The following is a 25658-nucleotide window of genomic DNA, read 5'->3' as shown; positions in this document are numbered from 1 at the left end:
GGTATTTATTATTATATTATTCGTAATCAGAGCCGTATCTATGATTTTTGTTCGGGAGAGGAGGGGGTGTTAGAAAAATATTTTAAGAAACGCATCAAAAATTTGCTTATATATATTTGTTACACTTTTAAGAATCAAAAAAGCATTTCGGGGGTTGGGAGTTCAAATCTCCAAACCCTCCCCCCTGGATACAGCCTTGTTTGTAATCAATTTTTGAATCTAAACTGATAATAATGTAAATAGATTGTGGCAATGGTGTAGTATGCTTGGTATTACCCAGAATTAATATAACAGAATTTATGTTGCTTTTTTCCCGTAACTGGTCAGGTTCTCTTTATTTTTCCAGCAAACAATACATAAAAGAAAGAATTATAGAGTGTATGTAAGCAGAAAACCTCTAATAAATGAATATGTATAAATAAAAAAGCAATTCAACAAGAATTAATAAAAATGAAAACTAAAAATAAAAATAGATTTGGGTATCTTATTAAAATACATCTAGGGGAAGATAGCGTTTAAAAATTCAAATGTGAAATATGGGATTCCAAGCCAAATTAATAATAGAATTTTGTCACTCAGTCCCTATAAAGTTCCCTCTCTAGATTTCACGTCCATCGTAAATTTTTAGGGAATGTAACTTTACATTCTAGTAAACTACCACTGCTTTCTTCAGAACTACAATTTTTTTTCGTAATTGGGCCTACTTAAAATGGAACTGATAAGCAGCGTTCACACGCACTTCTAACCAACCTTCTATGCTGATGGATTTAGAAACGCGTGTGGCTAGATATCCATATCTAGACAAGATATCCGCATCTAGACAGGACCCTTTCACGCTCAGAACTCAATATACAGACGTAACCAGTTAGTCTAAAATCTAGATAGACATGTACATAGAGACGTCTTCAGATAGGCTGCTTATTAAGTTTAGACCACAACACAATATTGCTAAGTAAATTACCTGGTAGGATCCACCCGTCTATCGAATCCTTCAATGTTGAGTGCGTTCATCTCGTTCTCATATTTTGAGTAGCTAAACGATATCTGTAAAAAAAGATCATAATTTTAGAAGATGTTAATTGCTTGAATAATGATTCAATATATATATATATATATATATATATATATATATATATATATATATATATATATATATATATATATCACTGCAATATACGTATTTGACTTATCTGTGATTCAAATTAATCAGATCGAGTCCGATTTCAGACTATACCTTAGACGCTACTATTATATACTGTCCGAAACTGCAGTCATTTAACGACTGTGGGCAGACACAACTGTTCAAATAGTTGAATTTATTGTTCTAATCCATTTATTTTTCCTATCAGACTAAGGAGGCAGTCTCGCCATCATTTGATATTTTTCGTAGGTCTTGCGGTTGAGTTGACCTTGGTGGGGACTGGGACATGCAAATTCATATTAGATAAGCTTCGTAATAAAAGGTTATGAGTTTCGTGAAAACAGTGGGTTCTCACTATAATACCATAGACATTGTCTCCTACGTTCGAAAGGTCTTAAAAATAAATCGATATCTCCAGAATTTTAAACATAGGAATTCACAATCCACAGTATTCACAAAAAGGAAAAGAGGCCCATGGCTTGGATTCAAATCAGTTCCATTAAAAGAGTTGACTCTCGTAGTGGACATGAATGTCGATTCCACGTGCAAGTATCAGATGGTAAAAGTTACCAAAATTCGTTAAAATTTGTTACCAAAATCCTTAGGAGTCACTAATTTCAGCCTGAATAATCAATAATATCTACAAATGAAAGGCTGTGTTGAAAATAAATTGCGGCCTTAAAACCGGAACTGCCACAATGCCCCAAAAACATATTTTGTAATCACTGATGACCATAAAATAAAACGCAAAAATTAATTTGGCTTGTTAATTTCTAATGTAAAAATTAATTTGGCTTGTTAATTTCTAATGTAAATACATTTACAGAAAAAAAAATACAAGTTAAATAAAAATGTCACTTCAGACCGAATGAAACCACATTCAAATTAGCCAAGGGGTCGTTCTGATGGCACTGATTTAGTTGTAGGTCACTACAGTCTAAATTGGATAGTATTTAATGCATTGTAATATTTGAAATTAACTTCATTTATTTTGATAAGAAAGATACGCATTAATAAAAAGTGCGTTAAGAATATCATTTATTTTGATTGGCAGTTATTTCAATAAATAATAAATTAATTATACTTATTATAGGACCAGAATATATTAAATACAGATTTTCAAGCTTTTATTCCACTAATTATAAGGGTAAAAAAACAACAGCTATAATGTATTTTTCAGAACAACGTGGAAATTGCTGGAAACTTCGGAGGGGGTGTTCAGGGGCCCGAAGATCCCGAAAACCGTGAGTTTCTGCCAGGAGGGGGTTCGAAAATACAAGAACACTTACTTAGCCATAATTTGATTGAAATCTCACACTATTGAAACATTATCCATAATTTTTTTGCCTCGGGTTTACCTATACTCATCTTTACCGTAAAGTTAAAATATCTTTACTTTTTTTCATTTGTAACTGATACTTTTTAAAAAACTGGTTTTTCCATAGCTTGAAGGCATTTACAACAAGAAAAGACAGCAATGGCTCATATATGTTTTAATTATAATATTTTAATTAAGGAAAAGTATTCAGAGTAATAAATATTCTCGTTTGACAGTTGAATGATACCACATCTGCAGGAGAGACTTATTAAGTAATTTTACTCGGACAGCTATTATTTTAAACTCCGCCTATTTTGCTATTAAATATCTTCTCTTAATTGCTAAAAAGCTAATGCCAGTTTTGTCTCTATCCATTTATTTTAATAGCTAAATGTCCTTAGAGTTTGAATGTTTCTAGATCAAGATTCTCGGACAATCTCGACTCTGTTGCATCTTGTGCACGAAATTTGCGACGGATAATTGTACAGTAAGATTGCCAAGGGAATACAAACTAGCTTTCGCAAGAATATAAGGCTTTGTGCTTCCTCAGTAGCGGTTCTGGCCTCTCTACCGCCCGGGGCAAAATCTTGATTATCCCCCCCCCTTGTCTCCCAAAAAATTTCAGGCCAAATTTAAACAGAATTTATATTTATTAACAAATTTTGCCAACTGTAAACTCTACTTATTTTAATAAAAATAAAATTTCAAAGATTATAAAATAATACAAACATTTGATTATTTATTTGAAATTTTGCACCCCTTGCTCTGCGCCCGAGCCAAGTGCCCCTCTCTCTCCTCCTAAAACCGCCTCTGTACTTCCTATCCCGTCTCTGCTACTTTCACAATCTTACGCTTGTGCCTTCTGTGTCAATTAAGCAACCTAGTCCAGGGGTAGGGAAGTTGCTTAGTTCCGCAGGCTAAAATTGACCTATCGCTCAAACTTGTTTTAATTTTTTTGGCATTTATGGTCTCCAAAGCGTATAGAGAACTGAATAACATTCCATGCTGTCCACATACATCCACCTTGTATAGCAAAACTTTTATTTTCATTTATTTGCATACATTTTAGGGTAGAAAAATTTATGAAAGGCAGTGATTAGGTGTAAAGCAGTTAATTTTAGAGATTTGCACTAAGAAGTTATGATGTGTCGCGATTTCCGGGGTGCTACCATTTCAGTGCCATACCCAGGATTATTTTTATTTTTTTGGGGGGGGGGGGGTACAAAAAAATTAAAAAAGTATCAAAATGTGTTTATATTAATTTTGTTACATTTTTACGAGTCAGACAAACATTTCGGAGGTGGGGGTGGTGGGGGGGGGGGGGTCACACCGTCACAAGCACTAAACGACATAACATCTAACCGTCAGGACATCACAAAAATTTATAAGTTTATATAATAGTAATAAGTATATAATAGTTTAAAAACAAATTTCGTCTATATATTTACACAGGGGGGGGGGGCAAAGCATAGTATATATTAAATACGTAACCTAACCTAGGCACCTTTTTCCCCCTAAACCCCCAAAAAAACTAAAGTTTTAAAATTTGTCGATGTCCTGACGGTTAGTGGTTCTGACGGATTTTTTTGTCGATGTTATGACACCTTCCCATTTCCACTTCGTGATTTTAATACTGATATAGACTTTATAACACTTCAATCACCTCACCAACTAAAGGTGGCAAGATTCGCGGAAAAAACTTTAAATAACACATCAAAAATTTGTTTATATGCATTTTTGTTTTTGTATTGGTCGGATAATTTTTTGGGGAGGAGGGGGTAGCCTCTGGTAGCTCCCAGATACAGCCTTGAGCTTGGGGGCCCAATTTGGGGCGGTTTGGCAATATTTGGGGAGGGAAGGGGTCTTTGCCCCTCTTGATTTTCAAAAATAGCTTTTTTGGTATTTTAATTGAAAAATTTTTTATTTTCATTAAAAGATATAAAAAAATCAAAATTACTACGTATAGATTTATAAAAATACATTTTTTCCACCCCCCCCCCCCCCAGATTGACATTTTCGTCAATTTGGCGCCACTGCCCAAAAAGAAGCCAAGTTAATGGAAGTTCTTTATACAATCAATGTATATTGAAAAACACTGAAAGTTTCTCAGAAACGGTGACCTGGAGCCCACCCCCCTATTTACCCACCCGGCTTTTTCTTTTATGCGTTCAGACTGTTTATGAAATACTATGCAAGCGACATAGAAAGTGGGACAACAAAAGTGGAAGAATTTTCGCTCAAATTAGGAGCACGTGGGAGAGCAAAAAGACTTGAATACGGGTTGGATTGTATGGTCTGATTTGTATGGGACATAATTAGGTCCAAGCATCCCAACAATTAACTCCCTTTTATCTAGCAAGTTTTCTCAAATTCTTAGCAAAATATATGGTATAATGCACTAAAATTACTAATTTCAAGAGCATTAAATTAATCTTTCAATAAATCCTTTTGTCAAATTATTAATCTTAGTCCCTGTTATATTACTTCTTATCAAGACCGTACCCAGGGGGCTAGGGGATTTGACCCCCCCCTCCCCGAAGTGTTTGTCTGGCTCGTAAAAACGAGACCAAAATGGATATAAACAATTTTTTTGCGTTTGTTGAAGTTTTTTTGTGTGTCCCCCCCCCCGTAAAAAAAAATCTTTGAGTAAAACCCCTCCCAAAAAAATCCTGGGTACGGCCTTGCTTCTTAGTAAAAGTACGAATTTCCAGTCGGTATCCAGTCGGATTACAAACCAATTCGTGGCGACAGAATTAACCGACAACTTAAAATGATGAAGAAGATGGAAAACTTAACAAATGTTAACACGTTGGCGAGAGATAATTTCAGCTTCAGAGTAGGGATCCAGCCCTTGACTTGGTTTAAAGGAAATGGATGAAAATAGGGTACTTCCGTGTTATAGCAACCATAATTTGTTCTTGATCAGTAATGAAACCGGTTTTCTTTGTCCACTCGGAGACAATCAGCTTAGCCTGAGCGAGGTAAAATAACACGCAGGTATATTTTGACTAAATATTTAATATATAGAGGGGGTTAGGTTAGGTATTTAATATAATACGTTCTGGGCGGCCTGCTTATGATAATTCTGTATTGTGTTTCCCATAATTGTGTTACTAAATCATTACATTTTCATAATTTCTTGGTATATTTCATTAGGATTAACCTGACTACTTTTTTGGTTTGGTCCCTATAACACGTAAGTACCGAAAAGAATTCCACGAGTGCCTACTTCAAGCATTTTTCAAAAACAAAATGTTTAAATGTGTTATAAAAGTTGGCATACTCTGATGGAGTTTAACCCTCTGATTTTCCACAGTAGTTAACTACATCACGCTCACAAACTTGAAACCATCTTAAAGATTCTTACCTGTTCTGACAGCCTTTCTGGTTTCAAAAACTTCATTGGCTCCAGATGTGAATGAAATTCTTCTATTACACTAAGCTTAACTTTAAGAAGATGCTCTATTATATAGCCCATGGTTACATCATCAGGTAACCGTATGTTTTCACCAATCGTTGTAATTCTACCGCCCCTGAAAGATAGAAAAACTATGCAAAAACAAATACACTTTTATGACCTAGCACACAGTGGCGGATCCAGGATTTTTTTGTGGGGGGTGGCGCAAAATAGGTTGATCCGATAAAAAAAATTCAGGGGGGCGCAAAATAGGTTAATCCGATAAACTTGCGTTAGGAGCAAGTTTAATTAACGCAAATTTGAGTTAATTAAGTAAATTACACTAATTTTGACTACGCTAAGGGGGGGGGGGGCTCACCCCCCTGGATCCACCACTGCTAGCACAGTTCATCACCTTCATTTTGATTCTACAGTCGTAATATGAGTGCTGCTGCGTTGCAATTATTTAAGAAAGAATGGTTTATTAGATTACCACGTTAATATGTTACAATTGGTATTTATTAATTAATATCTGCAAGATAGATGGATATGGAGATTTCTCCTCTATCGAAGGATCTCTCCTAAGATAATTACGAGAAAAATGTCCTTAAATGTGCAAGTATCAAACCTTTGAGCTTTTTAATAGGACTCATTCGGCACTGAACTCAATTCACGAAAATCTAGGGGGGGGGGGGTGGCATTTTTTCAATGAAAATACTCCAAAAATTTTATTTCAAAACCAATGGGGGCAAATCCCCCTCCCACCAATTGACACCACTATCCTTGCGAAACACACTCTTCCCCTCTTAAGTTTTAACTGGCTGTCCCTATGACTCCAGCCATTCATAAATTAACAAAGGATTGTGCAGCTTTATGTCTCCTCTTAAAAAAATTACCTCTGGTATAATTGGTTCCCTTATATTGGGGTTACCTCTAGACCAGTGGTTCCCAACCAATTTTAGGCAATTTACCAATTTTCCAATTTTGTTTAGTTGCCAATTTTAGCAACTAAACCAATTTTAACCAATTTCTAAAATCCTGATACCCCTCTCGTTATATTTAAATTTTGTTATTCAAAATTTTAGGTGTATTCACATGAAATAAGCTTAAAAGACCATTAACATGGTATCTTTTTTTTCGGGTCGTCCCCTAGGTATATTTTACACTAATGAAAAATATTGTCCAAATACGACATCTTTTATACAATGTATAAAATGTTTTTTTTCAAAATTAAGACTAAAGTATAGTCAGCTGAAGAGTGCATGTCCTGCCCCTTTCCCACCAAAATATTGCCATGCCCAAGCACCTCACTTGGGGGGCTACGGCTCTAAACCTTCATGCTTAGAGAATTAAAGGAGATCATCAGATCATCAGAAAAAAAAGTATGACGCTTTTGCTTCGATGGCAATATGAGTTTTTTTGCTTTGTCCACCACTTTAAAAAATTCGTAATTTGGCAATTTATAGGCACATAATTCACACAAGCGTTCGAAATTTATAGTATTTTTACGACCGGATGCAAATCCACAAGATATTAAAATGTCTCTTTCAAAGGCACAAAGTTCTCCATGCACCACACTAATCATATTACATTTCCAGGAGTACTAACTCTGCTAAAATATGCAAACCTTTCTATAAACTGCACTCCCTTTCATAATTGCAGAGAACTCCTAGTATCAAATATTGATACATTACAATTAAAATATGGATAACAATACGAATAAATTAGCCTTTTAAGAAGGACAGATAGGCTATATACATATTTTGATTCAGTCTTAAAGAAAATATATTAAACAATTTATTCAACTCCCTTGCACCGTTCACATTACCACAACTCTAAGACTTTTGCAGGTATATTTAAAATAGGAAATTTTGGCTTGCATGGTCTTATGGAGATTATTCGTCAAATCATCGATTTTTTCTATTTTTGATCAAAAAAAATTCTTTATCATAAAACTCGTGACCTTCGCAGAACTGCTTTAGCTTTCTGTTTCTGTACTCAGCCCCCATGCACAACTGTGCATCCAGGACTGTTTTTTTGGTGGGGGGAGGGGATTTACAAGGTTTTTTTTTTAAAAAGCATCAATTTTTTTTTAAACGCATCAATTTTTTTATTTGATTTTTTTACATTTTTACGAGTCGGACAGAAATTTGGAGGGAGGGAGATTCAAACCCCGTAACCATCTACCCCCTGGGTACGGCCTTGCCCATGTATCTCTTCGGGATTTGTTCTTCCCAAAGTCACCTATGTTTATGACTTCTCCTATCTTTGATTTATTGAGTTCGATCCCTTATTATTTTTTTTCTTTTCTTGTATATGAACTAATAGCTTCTTAATAAAATATGGAAACTTTGGGTGCGTTTAGTCGGATGGGAGGTTTGAGGATTTCACAACTGACAAAGTTAGGAAGTCCAGCTTGATTTATAGTATACACGGTTGCTTTGGCAAAAAGGTGCATGTTACAAGACATGAATGTTATAAGAGCCAAAAAACTGAGCAATGCATTTAGGAGTCTTTTTTGCTAGTGATCTGCTGTTAGTTCAGGGAAGGTTTCTTTTTCGAGGGTCTAAGATTTGGTTCAAAATTTTGACATGAAAAGTTAAGCTCCTATTGTCCAACTAGTTGACTACAAGCGAGAAAAGGGGGAGATATAGCAACGTATTCGGTATAAAGTTAAACTCGATACTTTCAAGCATCCTAAGTCTCACTGAAGCCATTTTGGGGCTCCACATAGCGGGTAACTATAAATAGAAAAGTTGTTATCCAGCACATAGATGGTGTTTCCCCAATGAGTTCTTAAAAATTAACAATAAAAGATTATATCCGGGATCCCTAGCAGCCTATCAATATGTACTAAGGTATAATGTGCCATGTACTAACAGTACGTATTTGTATTAAATATGTTTAGGGGGTTGATATACTCCGAGCAAGTGAAAGCTTAAGGGGGGTTGTGTTTTGCTTTGTTTTCTTTCTCGTTGTTGCTGTTTATTTATTAACCCCGTATTTAATCTAAAAAAACCTAATTTTTTTGCGGGAGCTGGAATTATTATAATGAATCATTGAGAAGCGAAAGAATAGTAAGAAATTAGAATAAAAATCTAAGTTTGTTTATTAAATTATTAACAAGAAATTTGTCACTTGAAACTGTTCATAATTCACATTTTTTATGCACTGATATTATCATACTATGTCAGTAACCGTGCAACTACCAACGGAGAGAATAATTTTAGCCCCAAAGCTTATTTCCATTTGCCAAAAGTCAAAGAAATTTCTTCATGAAGCATTTTGAATAGCTCCTTACAGTGATGAGACCAACGTTGCCAACTGGACACAATTTTATGTCAAAAGGGGACATATTTTGTAAATTTATGACATAAAAAGAAACATTTACCCAATGAATATATATTTCGGTAGAAAACATTACTTTTCACCAAAGTAGTGCTTTTTCTCGGTCTATTTTTTTAGCATCCTGGTTTTGTCTGAGAAGTTATAAGTAAAGAGTTTTCTCCAAAGTAAGGGATTTGAATGTTTATATGGGTTTCGTGCTTTCACATTAAGTCATTTTGCATCAATGCTTTATATGTTTGTTTGTTTTCATTATATTTGATATTAACTGGCCCTTTGAAAAAGCTTTACAAAGGGTCTTTTGGTCAATAATACAACTGGTAAAAAAAATAACGTCTCGTTTTTGAGATTTTAATATGGACACATTTTTGAATGCTAAGGGGACACACTCATGAACCAAAAAGTTGGCAACCCTGGATGAGACCCAAATTGTCTTTAGTGAGCTTTCAAGAACCAACTAAGACACGGGTAAATAAATTGGACCAATCGATCGAGCATCAATCAGGTAGGCTATAAATTTCACATTGACAAACATTTAGTCTTTTACATAGTCGTAGCTGCTTGGGACCAACTTGTTTAAAGTTATTTAGTGTCAAAACTTACCCCACAATCGGCATCATTTTCAGTGCCAGGGCACGACTAACACAAAAACCAGCACCGCCAGTTGCAAACCAGAATGAAAGTTTTTGCTAAAAGAAAAATTAACATTAAGCATAGTTTACAATACAGTTAATTTTAATAGAAAAGTATCTAGACTTAAAATTGTAAGAGCACAAAGGAACCATCATGAGCTGAAGTGTTTATGTCGGAGAGAACTTTCTGAAGTGGTTCTGCCAAGCTTTCACTTCCTTGAATCAGGCTTATGCTTGGCAATGGTAAGGTCTTTTCAAGCTGGCAAACAGATAGTTTCAAACTGCAGATGGACTCAAATCTAAAATAGTTAAAGATGTTCCTGGCCACCTCGCAAAAATATTCTATTCATTCAAGTGCAAAAAAGAGTATTTGAGCACTGATCAGTACACTATAGGCTATGACTTTTTTTTACAAATTCGCATATACGATATAACTAGCATTAGTTTATATACATCGTATATTTTTAGAAGTAGCAATGTTGATTAAGTGTCATGAATTAGGGAATTAGAGAATAAAGCTGATTTTAGGCAGAGACAATTTCTTTTTAAACTGTCTTTAAGGAATTGTGACAGCATTTTAAGTTTTGAGGTCTTGACAATCAGCACATCTAATCGATGGTGAATGAAAAAAAACAACGTGTTGTTCCTAAATTACTGTCGTCAGTAATTCCAATCAAAGCTTGCTACAACGCATCACGTTGCAAGGACAACACAAATTCAGTTTTGATTTATTCAAATCAACTGATACAATAAATATAAGTCTCCTCAAAAATATTACCAAAACGATTTTTAAAGGGACCGTTACCGTAATTTCTTTCACCCAGTTTAAGCTAAACGATTCATAAAGCCCTGTAAAAGTGAAAACCAAAAAGACCTCCAAAGAAGATCTTTAAAGTCTTAAACAAGAAAACAACTAGACTGGAAAAGAATCCAGGCTATTAGCTTGATATAAACGTAAAAGGGGATTTAGAGTGTAGAAACTTATCGATACACTTTGCAAGGTCTGACACTAATCCGTTCATTTGAATGCATCTTAGTAGAAGGATACATTTTGATTGTGGTAACTGAAAACCTGGTATGTTACAAAATAAAAATTTACAGGCGAATAAAAAAAAAAAATATACATATACTTTTTTTTTAGTTTCGGCTATAGGATCCGAAATAATTTTCGTGCCAAAACTTCCCTTTCCAATCATTTCTACCAGTGAGACTACTACTACTACTACTAACAACTCACCGCAGCACCAAGCCGCCTGAGGCTAACACAGTTACGCACGCTCCTCCTCCATCCCAATCTATTCAAAGCCTCCCCTTTTACACCCACCCATGAAGTTCCCATTTCCTTTAAATCTTTCTTTATGAAGTCCTCCCACCCCAGACGAGGACGACCTGGTTTCCGTTTAGCCCTAGACGGTTGGCCGAAAAGAACAATCTTCGGCAATATGTCATCCTTCATCCGCACAACGTACCCTAGCCACCTTAACCTTTCTTTCATTATAGCCCTAGAGAGCGGTATTGAACCACATTTTTCGTATAGCCTAAGTGGATAGTAAAGGCATTTTGGAAAGCCAAGAAATATATAAGCAGCCCACAAGCAAAAAAGAAACGTTGAGAACTGGAAGTATATAAATAACACATTTTTCATTATTTACTGTTACATTGGATTTAGCTAATAGGGCAAAGACAGACAGTCCCCCTCCGCTTAGAAAACTTGTTACCACCTGAGAATAACCATCAACAGCGAGTGCATTGTTCAGTATCGACGAATTACCCTCCCCCTCGCTACCTGGTTGGTAATCTACTCCCTAGAAACAATTTCTAGATACGTCCATGATCGCTATATTAAATAAAAAACAAGTTTTTTCAACTAAAAGTAAGGAGCAACATCAAAACTTAGTAAAAGCAAAGGAACAACAACAAACAAAAATTATTACGTATATGAGGGGTATTGCCCCTCCTCAATACATTGAATTTTACGCTAAAGTTTTCTTAGAACTTTAAAAAAGCTTATTATTCAAATTAAACGGCCCTTGTGTTTCAAGAGTCGTTCTTAAAGAATTGGGCAAAAAGTCGAACTTTAGCGTAAAGAGCGAGGTATCGACGAAGGGCCAACACCCCTCATATACGTAACAATTTCTGTTCGTTTTAAGTTTTGATGTTGCTCGTCACCTTCAGTTGAAAAAAAAACTTTTTTTTTTTTTTTTTTTTTTTTAATATAGCGATCATGGACGTATCTAGAATTAATTTCTTAAATTATTTAACCCAGAAATTATTTAATTTCTGATCATTTTTAAATAATGCCGAAAATCCCCCCCCCCTGGAAAATTTCTTGCGGACGATTTTTCTTAACGCACTTCGACTTGACAAACTTAAATCCGGAATTTCCGGAAATCCCTCCCTTCGTGGAAAAGATTTCCCGCAAATATCCCCCCCACTCCCTAATAGAAAGTTGCTCCCGCAGAAAATTCCCTCTTGAGAACTTGTCCCGTGGAAAACTCCCCCATGGAGAATTCCTCCCGTGGAAGATACTCCCCTACGGAAAGATATTCTACACAATTCTAACCCGGTGAAAATATCCCCCGGACAATTCCCCTCAACATCTCCATATGTAAAATTGAGTCAGCAAAGAGAAGGTAAGACAAATAAAAATAATTATGTAAAGGATTTCTGGCAGATTCCCCCAGTGTAAAATTTCCCTTGAAAGTTCACCCCCCCCCCCCTTCCCCGAAACTTCCTCCCTACAGAAAATTTTCCCCGTGGAAAATCCCCCTCCCGAAAATACAAAATTCCAAAATTTTTGCAGATAGAAGCTTGAAAATTCTATAATAGGGTTCTCAGATACGTTGAATCTGACGGTGTCCTTTAAAATTCCTTGACTTTTAGGAGGTGTTTCCTCCCTTTTCCGAAAATCCGGCAAATTTTCTCAGACTCGTAGCTGTTGATGGGTAGCACTTAACTTAATGAATCTTATATATTTGGAATCACCATAAGCCGGTTCTTTTGATATATCTATTGGTATCGAAATTTCATTTTTTAGAATTTCGGTTACTATTGAGCCGTGTCGCTCCTTATCAAACAGTTCATTACCATGAACTGTTTGATAAGGCGAATTGAGTGTCTTATATAAGAGGGTCATGCAACAATAATGGAAATAGTACACGGCTAAAGAAAGTATCAGATAAATTTGCTTTGATTTCCATATGAAAAACAAAGAGATGCGCGTATGCATGAATTAAGTTGGGGGGGGGGTCAAATCTGAAAACAACCCAAAGCAATGATTGACATGAAAGATATATACAAAACTTGTGGGAAATCACAAAAATCTTGACACTCCGGTAGAGCCAGGACTAACCCCCCTTACCCCTCCCTGTGTAAGGCCTAGTGCAGTAAAAGCAACAATGAGAACAAATCTCTGACTATTAGCAGCTAAAAAGTAGTTTCTAGTGTATAGAGACACCGAGTCACTTATTACCAGACACTTTCTATTCTAGAGGATCAAAAGCAAAACTGTTTTTAACTGAAGCCATTCTGGTCATCAGACACGCACCAGCGAGGAAATTGCCTCTACTAATCCTATTTTGCGATGGGTCAGAGGTTACACACGACATGGTGATTTTCTGTGGTTTGAGTTGCAATCGCAAGCATGTGCTGTGTGAACCATTGAACCATATTATTAGTGCATTATAACCGCAGGAAAGAAGTTGAATAACCAAAACTAAACTTTATAGAGAAACGAAAAAGGCAGTAATCGTTGTCAAATGACCAATCTTGGATAAATTTTAGCTAAGCTAGCTTAATACAGAAATCTATTCAGCCGTGAAAAAGCAGAGTACATTAGTTGCAAAGAGGGAGTTCGAACTAATGGTCTTTGAAGTTACAAGGTGATATGCAAAATGTTGGTTTACACATAATTGAGCCAAAGGGCGTATCTCATATTGTCATATTTTTCGAGAAAGCGGAAATAGTGTTGAACAGCTTGACAATATCTTAGTCTCTAGTACGGTACTTGTTAGTTATCCCGACCAGGCTCAAGAAGTAAAATCAGGTTAATCATAATGAAATGTAACAAAATATGATGAAAATATAGTACTTTGGAAAAAAAATCTGGAAACTACAACAGAGAATTATTGAAAGCAGGTCATCCAGAATGCATAATATTAAATACCGGTACTGTTTCGCTTAATGGTACACACGAAAGAAGTCAAGTTTGGTTAATGCTAATCAAAAAAAAATATAGAATTAATATATAATAGTTTAGAAACAAATTTGGCTATATATTTGCACATTAAGGGGGTGGGGGTGGGTAAAGCATAGCATATATGAAACACGTAACCTAACCTAGGTACCCCCCCCCCCTAAACCCCAAAAAACAACAGTTTAAATATTGTAAATTCAATGAGAAACCATGCTCTTCGATCAATTTAGATAGCAATTACCCGTTTTACGGGTCTCCATCACTGCGTTCCTTCGACAGTCTATAGCGATGTGTGCCATTAAGCGCAACTGTACCTAAATACCTAACCAGCTCTATATATTAAATATCTAATTAAATACTGTATAGAAGCTAATCTCACTGAGACTAAGCTAATTATCCCCAAATGCAGACAGAGAAGCCAATTTTACTCAGGTCAAGAACTTGAGCACGGTCGGGATAACTAACAAGTGCATATAGTACATAACAAGTAAGAAAGTCTTTGGGCCAGGGTTACAAAAACATTGTCCCAGTCATGCTCTTGGCTATCTACCCTACCTCCTACGAATTACAGTTGAATATCTGCGTCTAAGACCACTGCAATGCCGTGCTTCTTAATCCACGTATGACATCCCACGAGGCCATCTAGTGTACACGATTTTTTTTTTTTTTTTGCTTCCCTCGGAGCAAAGATTTGAAAGAAATACGTTTCTCCATATCTAACTTGTTTCCTTAAAAATTCAAACTTTTTCGGACCCATGGCTGTTTTAAAGCTCCTAGATTGTTTTAAATTTAAGAAAAAGATAAGAAATGATAAGCCTTTTGAAAACCAATTCATTAATCAAAATCAGCCTTGGAACAATTCCTTTCCCATAGCCAGTATTAGAAATATTTAACACCTAGCTCCTTGCAGGACGATTCCCTTGTGAGAAAGAACTTTGGTGAAAACGGGGTATATAGCATTCAAGTTCCCGAAGCAGAAAATAAGACAAAATGTGTGGACCATGGAATCTGTACTTATAACCTTAGCTTATCGAGAACATTATTGTGTAGCTTACAATCCAATTATTATAAGAATAATAATGGATTAATTAATTATGGGGATTTTGGGTCTCAAGAAAAACTGTTTTAGAAAGCTACCTAAACTCTGAATAAAAATTACGAAATTGCTGCGGCTCTCTTACGTGACAGCTACGCTAGAAGCTCAGAACTAGCGAAAATTTGAGGATCCTTGAGGGGAACCAGAATCTTGTAAAAGGCTAAATTCAGAGAAGAGAAAGATCAACCGGGTTCCCTGATTTATAGTGTCGTCTAGACACATCATGCTCAAAAAAGGATGCCCATGACATTTTCGAAATTTTACCGGTGACAGAAAATTAAATTTGTAAAGCGCCTCTCCAAATACTTCAACAGAAAAAAGACTGATACTTGTCTGTTAAACGAAACACTCCCAAGCAGTGAAGTTACGTTAATCCTAAATAACTATACCAAAACATGATGATAATATAATACTGTAGAAACAAAATTATGGAAACTAGCCTACAACAAAGAATCATGGAAAGCAGGCGGCGCAGAACACATTTTATTAAATACCTAACCTAATCTAACCCCTAACCACCTCTTAATATTAAGCATTTATTTAAAATATAGATACATCGTAGTTTTTCTCACTAAAAATAAGCAAATCGTAAATGAACCCAGAAAGGCAAACCAGTTTCCCTCAGATATTACACTGCGTAATCCTTGAGTGTGTTTCGTTTAACAGACTAGTAACCAAAGACCATGAAGAGGACTTACAAGAATCCAGTAGTTCATTTTCATATACCTAAAATAAGCAAATCATAACCAAACCCAGAGAGACAAACCGGTTTCTGTCAGACCTCACATAGCGTAATTCTTGAATGTTTCGTTTAACAGACAAGTAACCATGAAGAGGACTCACAAGAATCCAGTAGCTCATTCTCATAAAGTGTCAAAAACCTCATTTCTTTTTCGGCGCTTAGTTTGACAAAGGCTGTATAGCTCTACTTTCACTAAGGCTTTTTATGGGTAAGCTTATTATTTCCTGGCGACTGAAGTCAAGGTAGAAACTTAACTACCCTCTTCAACTATTAGCCGCAACCAATTACATATATAATTTTCGTTGAGACAGTGTTACAGGTAAATTCAGTCTTAAAAGAGTTTGAGTTTCAAGAACAACAGATGTTAAGCAGAGCTTTGAAAAAGGGTAGCAAAATCAACGGTTAAATCATGTCATTTTCTTGTCCAGAAAGCAGAGGGACAACAGGGGTGATATTTAATACTTTAAACACAAAACCCTTTGTCAGTGAACAATTTATTCTACAAATAAATAAAACCAATTTTATATATCATACAAGAGAATAGAGAGTAAAGCCAATTTAGAGATCAAAACAAGATTTCATTGATTTCCTTTAAACCATACATTATTTAGTACTTATGTAGTATCCAAAACCAACCCGTGACGCGAACACAGGTTGACAATAAGAATTAAAACTTACTTATGATAAAGTTCAGAGACACTAGTAACAAAACGGAGGAAACTGTACCCATTAAATGCAGATAACCGTCCGCCCAGATAGTATCATATTGGATACCTAACCACCTTTGTATATTAAATATCTAATTAAAATACACATGCACATTAGTTTATCTCACTCAGGTTAAAGTAATCATCTCCGAATTCAGACATGAAAACCGGTTTTAATCAGACCAAGAACTTGATTGTGATCGGAATAACACATAAGTACCAATTATTTTATTTGATACTATTGGCATAGTCCCGATTTACTTTCGGAGGGGCCAACAAAAGAAGGCTCTTAGGGAAATAAAGCACCGTGGTAAAACTGCTTATGCCGTCTTTGACATGTTTAGGGGGGAGATCTCAGAAATCACCAAATAAAGATTTTTTAGTTACTGATATCTACAATGGAACAACCTTTAAGTCCTTTAAGCGCCCAGACAGAATGGTATGGCATACGTCTGTTGCATCCGACCGATTAATCCAGGATTTGTATTTCCCTTGCCCCTTGAAGAAGAGGGCCAAAAACCTGGCACGCATTTAAGATATTGATTGAACGAAGGGGATTCTTTTAAGGAAGGGGAGGTAAATAAAAAGAAACTAAATAAAAACAAACACAAATGGCAAATGAAAAACACAGAGAACGATGACGAAATCGTGAACAGTTTAAGGGGCAAGTCTAAAGACTCCCACTTTGAAAACGCTGTCGGATTGTCATCTACTGAACAAACTGAAGAGGTGAAAGATTTTTAAATTTTCTTCAGTTTAAGCAATTGTTCGGTTTGACATGGCTTTCCAACTACAAAGCACAAGGATTAATAGAACCATCGAAATATACAAGGAGATTCCCCTTCAATAAAATTACGCATATATTTTAAGCTAGGCGAAAAAACCCTATGAAAGTGCGGTGATTTGTTGCCCCAAAAAATCGATTTTTTTTGGGGGGGGGGGCACTTGGCCTACCATGTATCTCAAAGGTATTTTCTCTTCAAACAGCTAGTGGCAACGAACTGTAAGTAACGGACCACTTGGCTCAATAGTAACCGAAATTCTTAAAACCAGTATTTTGGTAACAATAGATACATAAAAAAAATTGAATTTTTATGCTAATTCCAAATATAAAAAGTTTATTAAGTTTAATGTTACCCATCAAAAGCTATAGGACTGAGAAAATTTGCCTTATTTTTGGGCAAGAAAGGGGAGAGAAACCCCCAAAAGTCAAGTGACCTAAATGAAAACTACACATCAGATTTGGCACATCAGAGAACCCTACTGGTGAGGTTTCAAGCTGCTATATACAAAATGTGGAATTTTGCATTTTTTGCCAGATGAAAGACCATGGATGCGTGTTTATCTGTTACTGTTTTTTTTTCCTGGAGTGATCGTATCGAATCAGTGATCCTAGAAGATCATGAGAGGGCTCATAGGATCGGAAACCAAAAGTCCTAGTGCCCTTTTTAATTGACAAAAATGATAGAGCAACTACTCCCCCTCCCACGCCTCTTTTTCCCAAGGACATCTGATCCAAATTTTGAGATAGCCATTTGATTCTATAAAGTTGAAAGGTCCCCAAAACTATACCTTTGGGGATGACATGACCCTCCATAGTCCTTGCAGACAGGGCTGTAAAAGTGATTTGCCCATTGTTCACATATAGTATTTGTTAATGGGAAGTATATCGAAATTTCTTGGGTGGGATTTTACGCACGGGGGAGGGGAGAGACTTTTCCACTGAGAGAATTTTCCACAGGGACGAGTTTTCGGAGTGAATTTTTCAGGGGTATTTTACACGGGGGTGTAGGAAATTTCCTGGCATGATTTGAAAAGCGGTCAGAAATTAAATATAAAAAAAATAAATTCGTTCAACTGAAAGTAAAGAGCAACATTAAAACTGAAAACGAACACAGATTATTCCGTATATGAGGGGAGCTGTCCCTTCCTCAACTCTCGCTCTTTACGCTGAAGTTTCACTTTTTGTCGCAAATCTTTAAAAATGACGGCTCAAACATGAGGGCCATTGGAATTGAACGATATATATTTTTAAAGAGCATTAAGACTCTAGCGTAAAGAGCGAGAGTTGAGAAAGGGACAGCTCCCCTCATATAGAGAATAATTTATGTTTGCTTTAAGTTTGAATGTTGATCTTTACTTTCAGTTAAAAGAACTTGTTTTTTTATATTGAATACCTTTTTAAGAAACGTAATTTTGAGTCCCTACAGTTGTCAATGCACTAGCGTGGACAAAATTCTCCCCTATACCATAGCCTGGACGGTAGCATATGCTTTAGGGACAATTGAGACATATTTACTAATAATGAATGTGGCTTCTTCTTGATTATATATCTTAATTATTATAGCATCTTTAAAGGATCGGAACACTTGTCAAGCCTGACTGGAACTAGCATGGTAATAGAATTATGGGAATTAGTCCAGTATGAGGAATTCTATGCACTTTAAAACGCAGAGATGATATTTTTTTCGGTACTGGTGCGTCATATGGACACTTTTATATATTGTACAAGGAAATCAGTCACGAAAAAGCCGTCAAACAGGTTATTCTCAAGATGCCGCTATACATAAATGACTGCAAAGCCGTGGCTTCTCAATAAATTACAATATTTAAACGATCGTTTTTTGGGGTTTAAGGGGGGAAAAGGTACCTAGGTTAGGTTTTTAATATTTTATTTAATATATGTTATATATATGCCATACTCCCCCCCCCTAATTTGCAAATATATAGCCCAAATTTGTTTATAAACTATTATATATTCTTCCTATTTTATTTCATTAGCATTAACCAAACTTGACTTTTTAGAAGTGTCCATATAACGCACTAGTACCTTTTTCCAACTAGGAATTAAAGCTGAATTGACTATTTATGTCAAAATACCGCCGACTAAAAAACTTCATTAGAACCCCATGTTTGGCCTATTAAAAGCCAGAGATAATTCAACCTTAACTTTGCTTTGTGAATCTTGTCACTGAAACGTGAAATTGAAGCGGCTGACCATTCAGGATCAAACGGATGTCCTTTGTAACATATTCTGTCGATTCATCCCATCTGCAGAGCAAAAAGGACAGCTCAATTGTCTCGTAGAATTTAATTACTCGCCCGTCATTTAAATACTTAATAAACATGAACTTTTTTGTGTTGATTTTGCACAAGTGACTGCATATTCTCTGTCACAGGTGTACCCGAGTATGTGCCTTATGATCAGGGTTGCCACCCCTAGGGCTTTATCACTATTACTGGCGATCTTTTACATTACCTAAAAACGGATCACTAAATCAGCATGTAAATCACTAGATTATTGGAGAAAAGCACTAAATCAACCAAAAAATCACTAAAATCTCGTGATTTTTTCACCGGGTGGCAACCCTGCTTACAGTATGCTTCCTATATTTCTGAGCTTTCTTCCAGGCCTTAACTTCAGTTAGGTTATCCCTCTTTCTCGACTCCTTGGTCCCTGCCTCAAGCAAACTAATTTACCGCATACACTATGGTCCTACCCTCAAACCCAGTTGTGTCATTCGACTATCAACCTGAAAATCAATTGTTTACATTTTCAGAGTTGTGGGCACTAGTCAATAAACCTAAAGGCCTATTTTATTAAGAAAGCCTCACTCCAGTTAATTCCTAACTATCTATGTCTTATCAGGGAATGAAGTCAACTTTAGTTAACTGAAGAGAAATAGGAAAAACTTTCGTGTTCTGTTAAGAAATTATTCCTTTCCTGTCTAAAAAAGTTCAGGAATGATACGAACTTGCTATTGTCGAGATTGCTTACCTAACCTCAATTTGGATTTCCAAATAAAATTGAATAAAAAAACCTGAAATTAAGACTAGCTACCTCCCAGCAGGGGCATCACGCTTGGGGAGATAGAGACCCTCCCCCCAAAATTTTCAACCAGTCGTTAAAAAGATTAAGTCGGTAAGTTAATGACGCGAAGCACCGCTATTTTACTGGTTTTTTACATTATAGTAAATGGATTTTACATTAAGTAAATGGACCCAAATCAGTCGTCAGAAATGACCAGCCATTCAGTAAGACCCAATGCCCTCGCCCGAACATTTTGGCTAGTGACGCCTATGCCTCCCAGTATTCGTAAAATCTCATTGTGAATGGCTTTTAAACGCGTTTTGGCGAGAAATCGTAGCCGCCAGATTTAACTCTATTCCTTCTTGGGAATTTTCCATTGTGTTCCTTGTCGTATTATGTGCACAGACGCAGCTAAACCAGAGACGTAAAGTCACGAAATATTAAGGGGGAGGGGTCAAAAAATTCAAAGTACAAGGAGGGGGCAAATTTATTGTTTTTCCGATTTTAAAATAAAATACAAAAAAGGCATTTTTCAATGAAAATAACTAATAAAAAGGTTTTTCTTTCAAAATCTAGGGGGAAGGGTAGAAAATTTAGGGGAGACATGCTTATTCCCCAATTGACGCCATTGAACTAAGCTTAGATAAGTGCAATAAAAATGTTATTAATCGTTGGTCTTTATGCCAGAAGTCTAAGCCATTGTTGGCTCACACAAACAAATAAAATGCAAAACTGCTTACTTTCATTCATTTATTCTTATATGAGCATCTTAGGAAAAAAAGAACCTTAATTAAAAAATTTGAAACATCTGTATGCTGTCAGCTCAGGACAAGAGCCTTAATTGAACTTGAAAGAGATTAAATTGCCATCAGCTTGTCTCATACATCAACAAATTCTTTATAATTATCTGCTATTTATTCGGCAACACTGAAGAAAAAATACGAAAAGATGATATACAATTTATATGATGAGCTGAATGAAACTAAGCGACACATGTTACACACGTTTTAAAGATGCACAGTTCACGATTCATAATATGATGTGTAACTTGTATTTCCAAAGCATTCAAAAAGGACAAAAGAAGATTAATTACTATCTAAGCAAATAGTGTCTCACCATATGTAGAATATGTTCGAACTAAGGAATTAATTCAAAAATGAGCTTTAAAAACTATCTATTTTCACATAAATTTCGTTACTTATTAAGAATCCGGTAAACACGCGAGAAGTGAAGTTTCGTTAATACAAATGAAATGAAAAAAATTGGATTAAAATATAATAGTTTATGAACAAATTAGGGCTACATAATTGCACATTAGGGGGTGGGGGGGGGGTGGGGGTAAAGCATAGCATATATTAAATACGTAGCCTAACCTAGGTACTTTTTTGCCGCTTTAACCCCAAAAAATTAGTTTAAATATCTTTCACAGACTGAGCAATACCTCACTAGGCAGCGGAAACCTGTTTTTCATTAGGATCTTTTAGATTCTATGTGCGGTTCTTCTCGTGTGTTTACCGGGTTCTTTATAATTACCTAAATTTCTTGCATTCAAAGATAATAATTTATTTGATCAAAAGTGAAGATCTTACGATTTTTGCCAAATAATTTTCTATAACTTTTCACATAAACTGACTTGTGTCAAATCAATTTGCTGTTTTTGAAAAAAAAATGTCTCCAGTCCTCCAGCTAGAAGTTAATTTTACTAACCTCCTAAAATAAATATAAAGCGTGGAGTTCGGTAAAAACAAGAATAAAGAATTAAAGTACAAATATGCTTATTTTGACTGTACTTCCTTCCAGTGTCAATATAAGAAAATAATAAAAGCTGAGATTATGGCAAAATTACTGGTAATAACGGTATCTCATAGCCAATTACTAATCTGAAAGTCACATCATGTTACACAACGGGTACTTGAAGCATCTCCGGAGACACCAACATAGTTGCAGTGTCAGTACGTTCCTGAAAATCACATGAAAGTACAGGCTTTTTTATCCCTGAAGGCAAGCGAGTATTTCTCATTACAAAGATTGCAAACCATCAGTAAATTTCATTAGTGTCTAAATTTATACCTGGTTTGATAAGGATTCCTTATTTTGTCTAATGACTCAAGAATCAATCTGAAACTTTCAGGAGGGTCTTTTTCTGTGTATGTGCCGGAGAGAGGGGTAGGGCTAAGCGGACTTGGAATGTTAGGTTTGAGGGAAAGGGCAATGTATTTCTTCTCCAGTTCTAACAAAAGAGTATGCGTTATATTTCTTCTTATGACTGTCGTCCGAGAGGATCTTTGACTAGTTATAGGCTATATAATGATCGAAAAAATATGATACAAACAGCAAGTTAATGAGGTATATTTTTGAGTAATCAATTATCTGTCTTCGTCTCCTACCTTTCCCCCTCTTAGCCCTGAAAGAAGTGCCTTTTTCTCTTCTTGAAAATATCAAGGAAACAATCGGCTCATTGTTATCAACTCCTTGGCATATAAGGTGTTTATAGAAAGCGTGGTTGTATAAACTTCGAAAAGGGCTCATTCGATTGGAAATTGAGAGGACTAGTGCCCTTTTTATTAGTCGAAAGTGATCGGAGGGCATATACCCCCCCCCCCCCGCCCATCATTTCCCCAAATACTTCCATCAAAATTTTGAGATATCCATTTTGTTCAAGGTAGTTGAAAGTCTTGGAAATTATGTTTTTGAGGATGACAAAATGTTTTGAAGTAGTTTCCAGAGTCTTATAATGTTCCTTATGGAGAGTAGAACTGTTAAGCATTTAACAGCAGCTGTTAGCACAACACCCAGGTAGCAACATTTTTCATGCATAGCATCCCTTGTTTTTTCAGACAGTGCCTAATATTAGACAACCAAGTCCTAAGCAAGTAATTCCTTATTATAAAAGATTATCTCACTTAAATGACTAAAATTACTAACAAACGACGATGTATATAAAATGGACACGATACAAGATTGTATCCAAGATTTATATATATATATATATATATATATATATATATATATATATATATATATATATATATATATATATATATATATATATATATATATATATATATATATATATATACGCTAAAGTTAGTTTGTCAAGAAACTAAAAACTTTGAAAAATGTTGCAAGGACCCTGACCCCCTTCCCCAACAATAAAATTCCTCAAAGAGTAGACCCAACTTCCTACAGTGGCGGTTCTTGCCTTTCTTGTGCCCGGGGCAAAACCTTGATAATCCCCCATCCCCTCTGTCTCCCGCTAAATTTCCAGGCCAAATTTTAAAGGAATTTTCATTTATTAACAAAACTGTTCACTTTATTGATTAATAATTTATTTGTTATTATTTTTAATTTATTATTTAAATTATTTAATTATTTTAAATACTATTATTTAATTATCATTATTTTTTATATATTTTATCGATTAATTAATAATTTATTAATTATTGTTATTTACTACCTGCGCCTTTTACTTCATTTTAATGAAAATAAAATTTCAAAAATTACAAAATTATTATTACCGTTTGATTACTTACTTGGAACTTTAAGCCCCTAAAAGTTATGCGCTCAGGGCAAGTGACCCCTATGCCTCTCCCCTAGCCACCTCTGACTCCTTAATCCCCAGACAAAACTGGGTGGATTTACCAAACCACAGATTAAATTCGTCATCTTTTTTTTAACCCTTTTGAATGTATGCAATCTCTGCAAGTGAAATTAAATTCAAAAAACAAATTTATTTTAACTGAAAGTAAGGAGCGACATTAAAACTTAAAACAAGAGTAGTATGTTACCTTATACTTTGCGTACGCCCCCGTACCAAACAGGTTTTTCTGGTAGGTAAAGATTTCTACAGGTCATTACACCTTTGCCAAGAGATTAAACCAGTATTGTCTATAACTTAATTTACGTAGGTTAAACTTCCGGTGGTTAAGAAAGCGTAACGAGTAATTAAAGAATGAGAAATGGGATGCTATAATTAGAATGGTTTTAAGTTGAAAATTGTGACGTAAAAATAACTCAGTTATTTGCTTGCGTGTATAGGAATTTCCATGTTATTTGCTTGCCTGTATTTTGTGTTAAATAAGTAGTTTTTGTATCTGTTAAAAGAGCTTTAAGGGGTTTGAGAGACTCAGTTGCCTGATTCCGTGTGGTTTTTCTTTACTTAGTGCTCATTAAAAACGAAGTTTTGTTTTAAATAAGTAGTTTTTGTATCTGTTAAAAGAGCTTTAAGGGGTTTGAGAGACTCTGTTGCCTGATTCCGTGTGGTTTTTCTTTACTTAGTGCACATTAAAAACGAAGTTTTTGTTTTAAATAAGTAGTTTTTGTATCTGTTAAAAGAGATTTAAGGGGTTTGAGAGACTCTGTTGCCTGATTCCGTGTGGTTTTTCTTTAGTTATTGCTCATTAAAAACTAAATTTTTGTTTTAAATAAATAGTTCTTGTATCTTTTAAAATAGCTTTACGGGGTTTGAGAGACTCTGTTACCTGATTCCATGTGGGTTTTCTTTACTTGATACCCATTAAAAACGAAATTTTTGTGTTAAATTAGTAGTTCTTGTATCTTTTAAAAGAGCTTCAAGGGATTTGAGAGACTCTGTTGCCTGATTCCGTGTGGTTGTTCTTTACTTAGTGCTCATTAAAAAACGAAATTTTTTTTGTAAATAAGTAGTTCTTGTATCTTTTAAAATAACTTTACGGGGTTTGAGAGACTCCGTTGCCTGATTCCGTGTCGTTTTTATTTACTTGATACCCATTAAAAAAAAATTTATGATTTATGTTAAATAAATAATTATTATACATTTTAAAAGAGCTTTAAGGGGTTTGAGAGACTCTGTAATGCAGTAGTTTTTCAGTAAAGACACTCGACATCCTAAAAGTTTTTAATTCAAACTTTTTTAAAACTTCAAAATTTTTCAACTTTATTTATTTTTTTTTCTTTTTGTACATAACTTAAAATGTCGAAATATGCTTACAGCTCTAACAATGGTGCTCTGTGATTGGTCAGAGACACGATGTGACTTTCCCACTGGTATTCTATGAATGTTTATTCACACAACCTAATCTATTGTATGTATTAAAATCAGTATTTTTTACGCAGTGGAACGATAAACACATAAGTCATATCTTTAAAAAAAAGTGGAGATGGAGCATTTTAATAAAGTGTGTTTACATAACAAGGTTATTGTAGCATTGAATGCCGACAAAGAAAAGTATTTAAACTTTGAAACAAGTACAGATGGTAGCACTATTGGAAATGTATGTAAGCATTGTCATGACA

General features: G+C 35.2%; 1 protein-coding gene across 1 annotated transcript in view; it reads right to left on the bottom strand.

Moving 5' to 3' along the window:
* Positions 1-25658, bottom strand: part of LOC148942097 (fringe glycosyltransferase-like) — a 78422-nt gene that overhangs the window by 3390 nt on the left and 49374 nt on the right. Inside the window, exons 6-8 of the mRNA XM_089103036.1 lie at positions 9805-9890; positions 5827-5992; positions 962-1044 (exon numbers count right to left, since the gene is read on the bottom strand). Of these exons, the coding sequence (XP_088959162.1) occupies positions 962-1044; positions 5827-5992; positions 9805-9890 (335 nt within the window). The remainder of the gene's footprint in view (positions 1-961; positions 1045-5826; positions 5993-9804; positions 9891-25658) is intronic.

The sequence above is a fragment of the Artemia sp. Qi Xiang Cuo genome, chromosome 17 (genome assembly GCF_049724085.1).
Source record: "Artemia sp. Qi Xiang Cuo chromosome 17, ASM4972408v1, whole genome shotgun sequence".
In the NCBI taxonomy this organism is placed as follows: domain Eukaryota; kingdom Metazoa; phylum Arthropoda; class Branchiopoda; order Anostraca; family Artemiidae; genus Artemia; species Artemia sp. Qi Xiang Cuo.
This window is presented reverse-complemented; position numbering and strand designations above follow the sequence as displayed.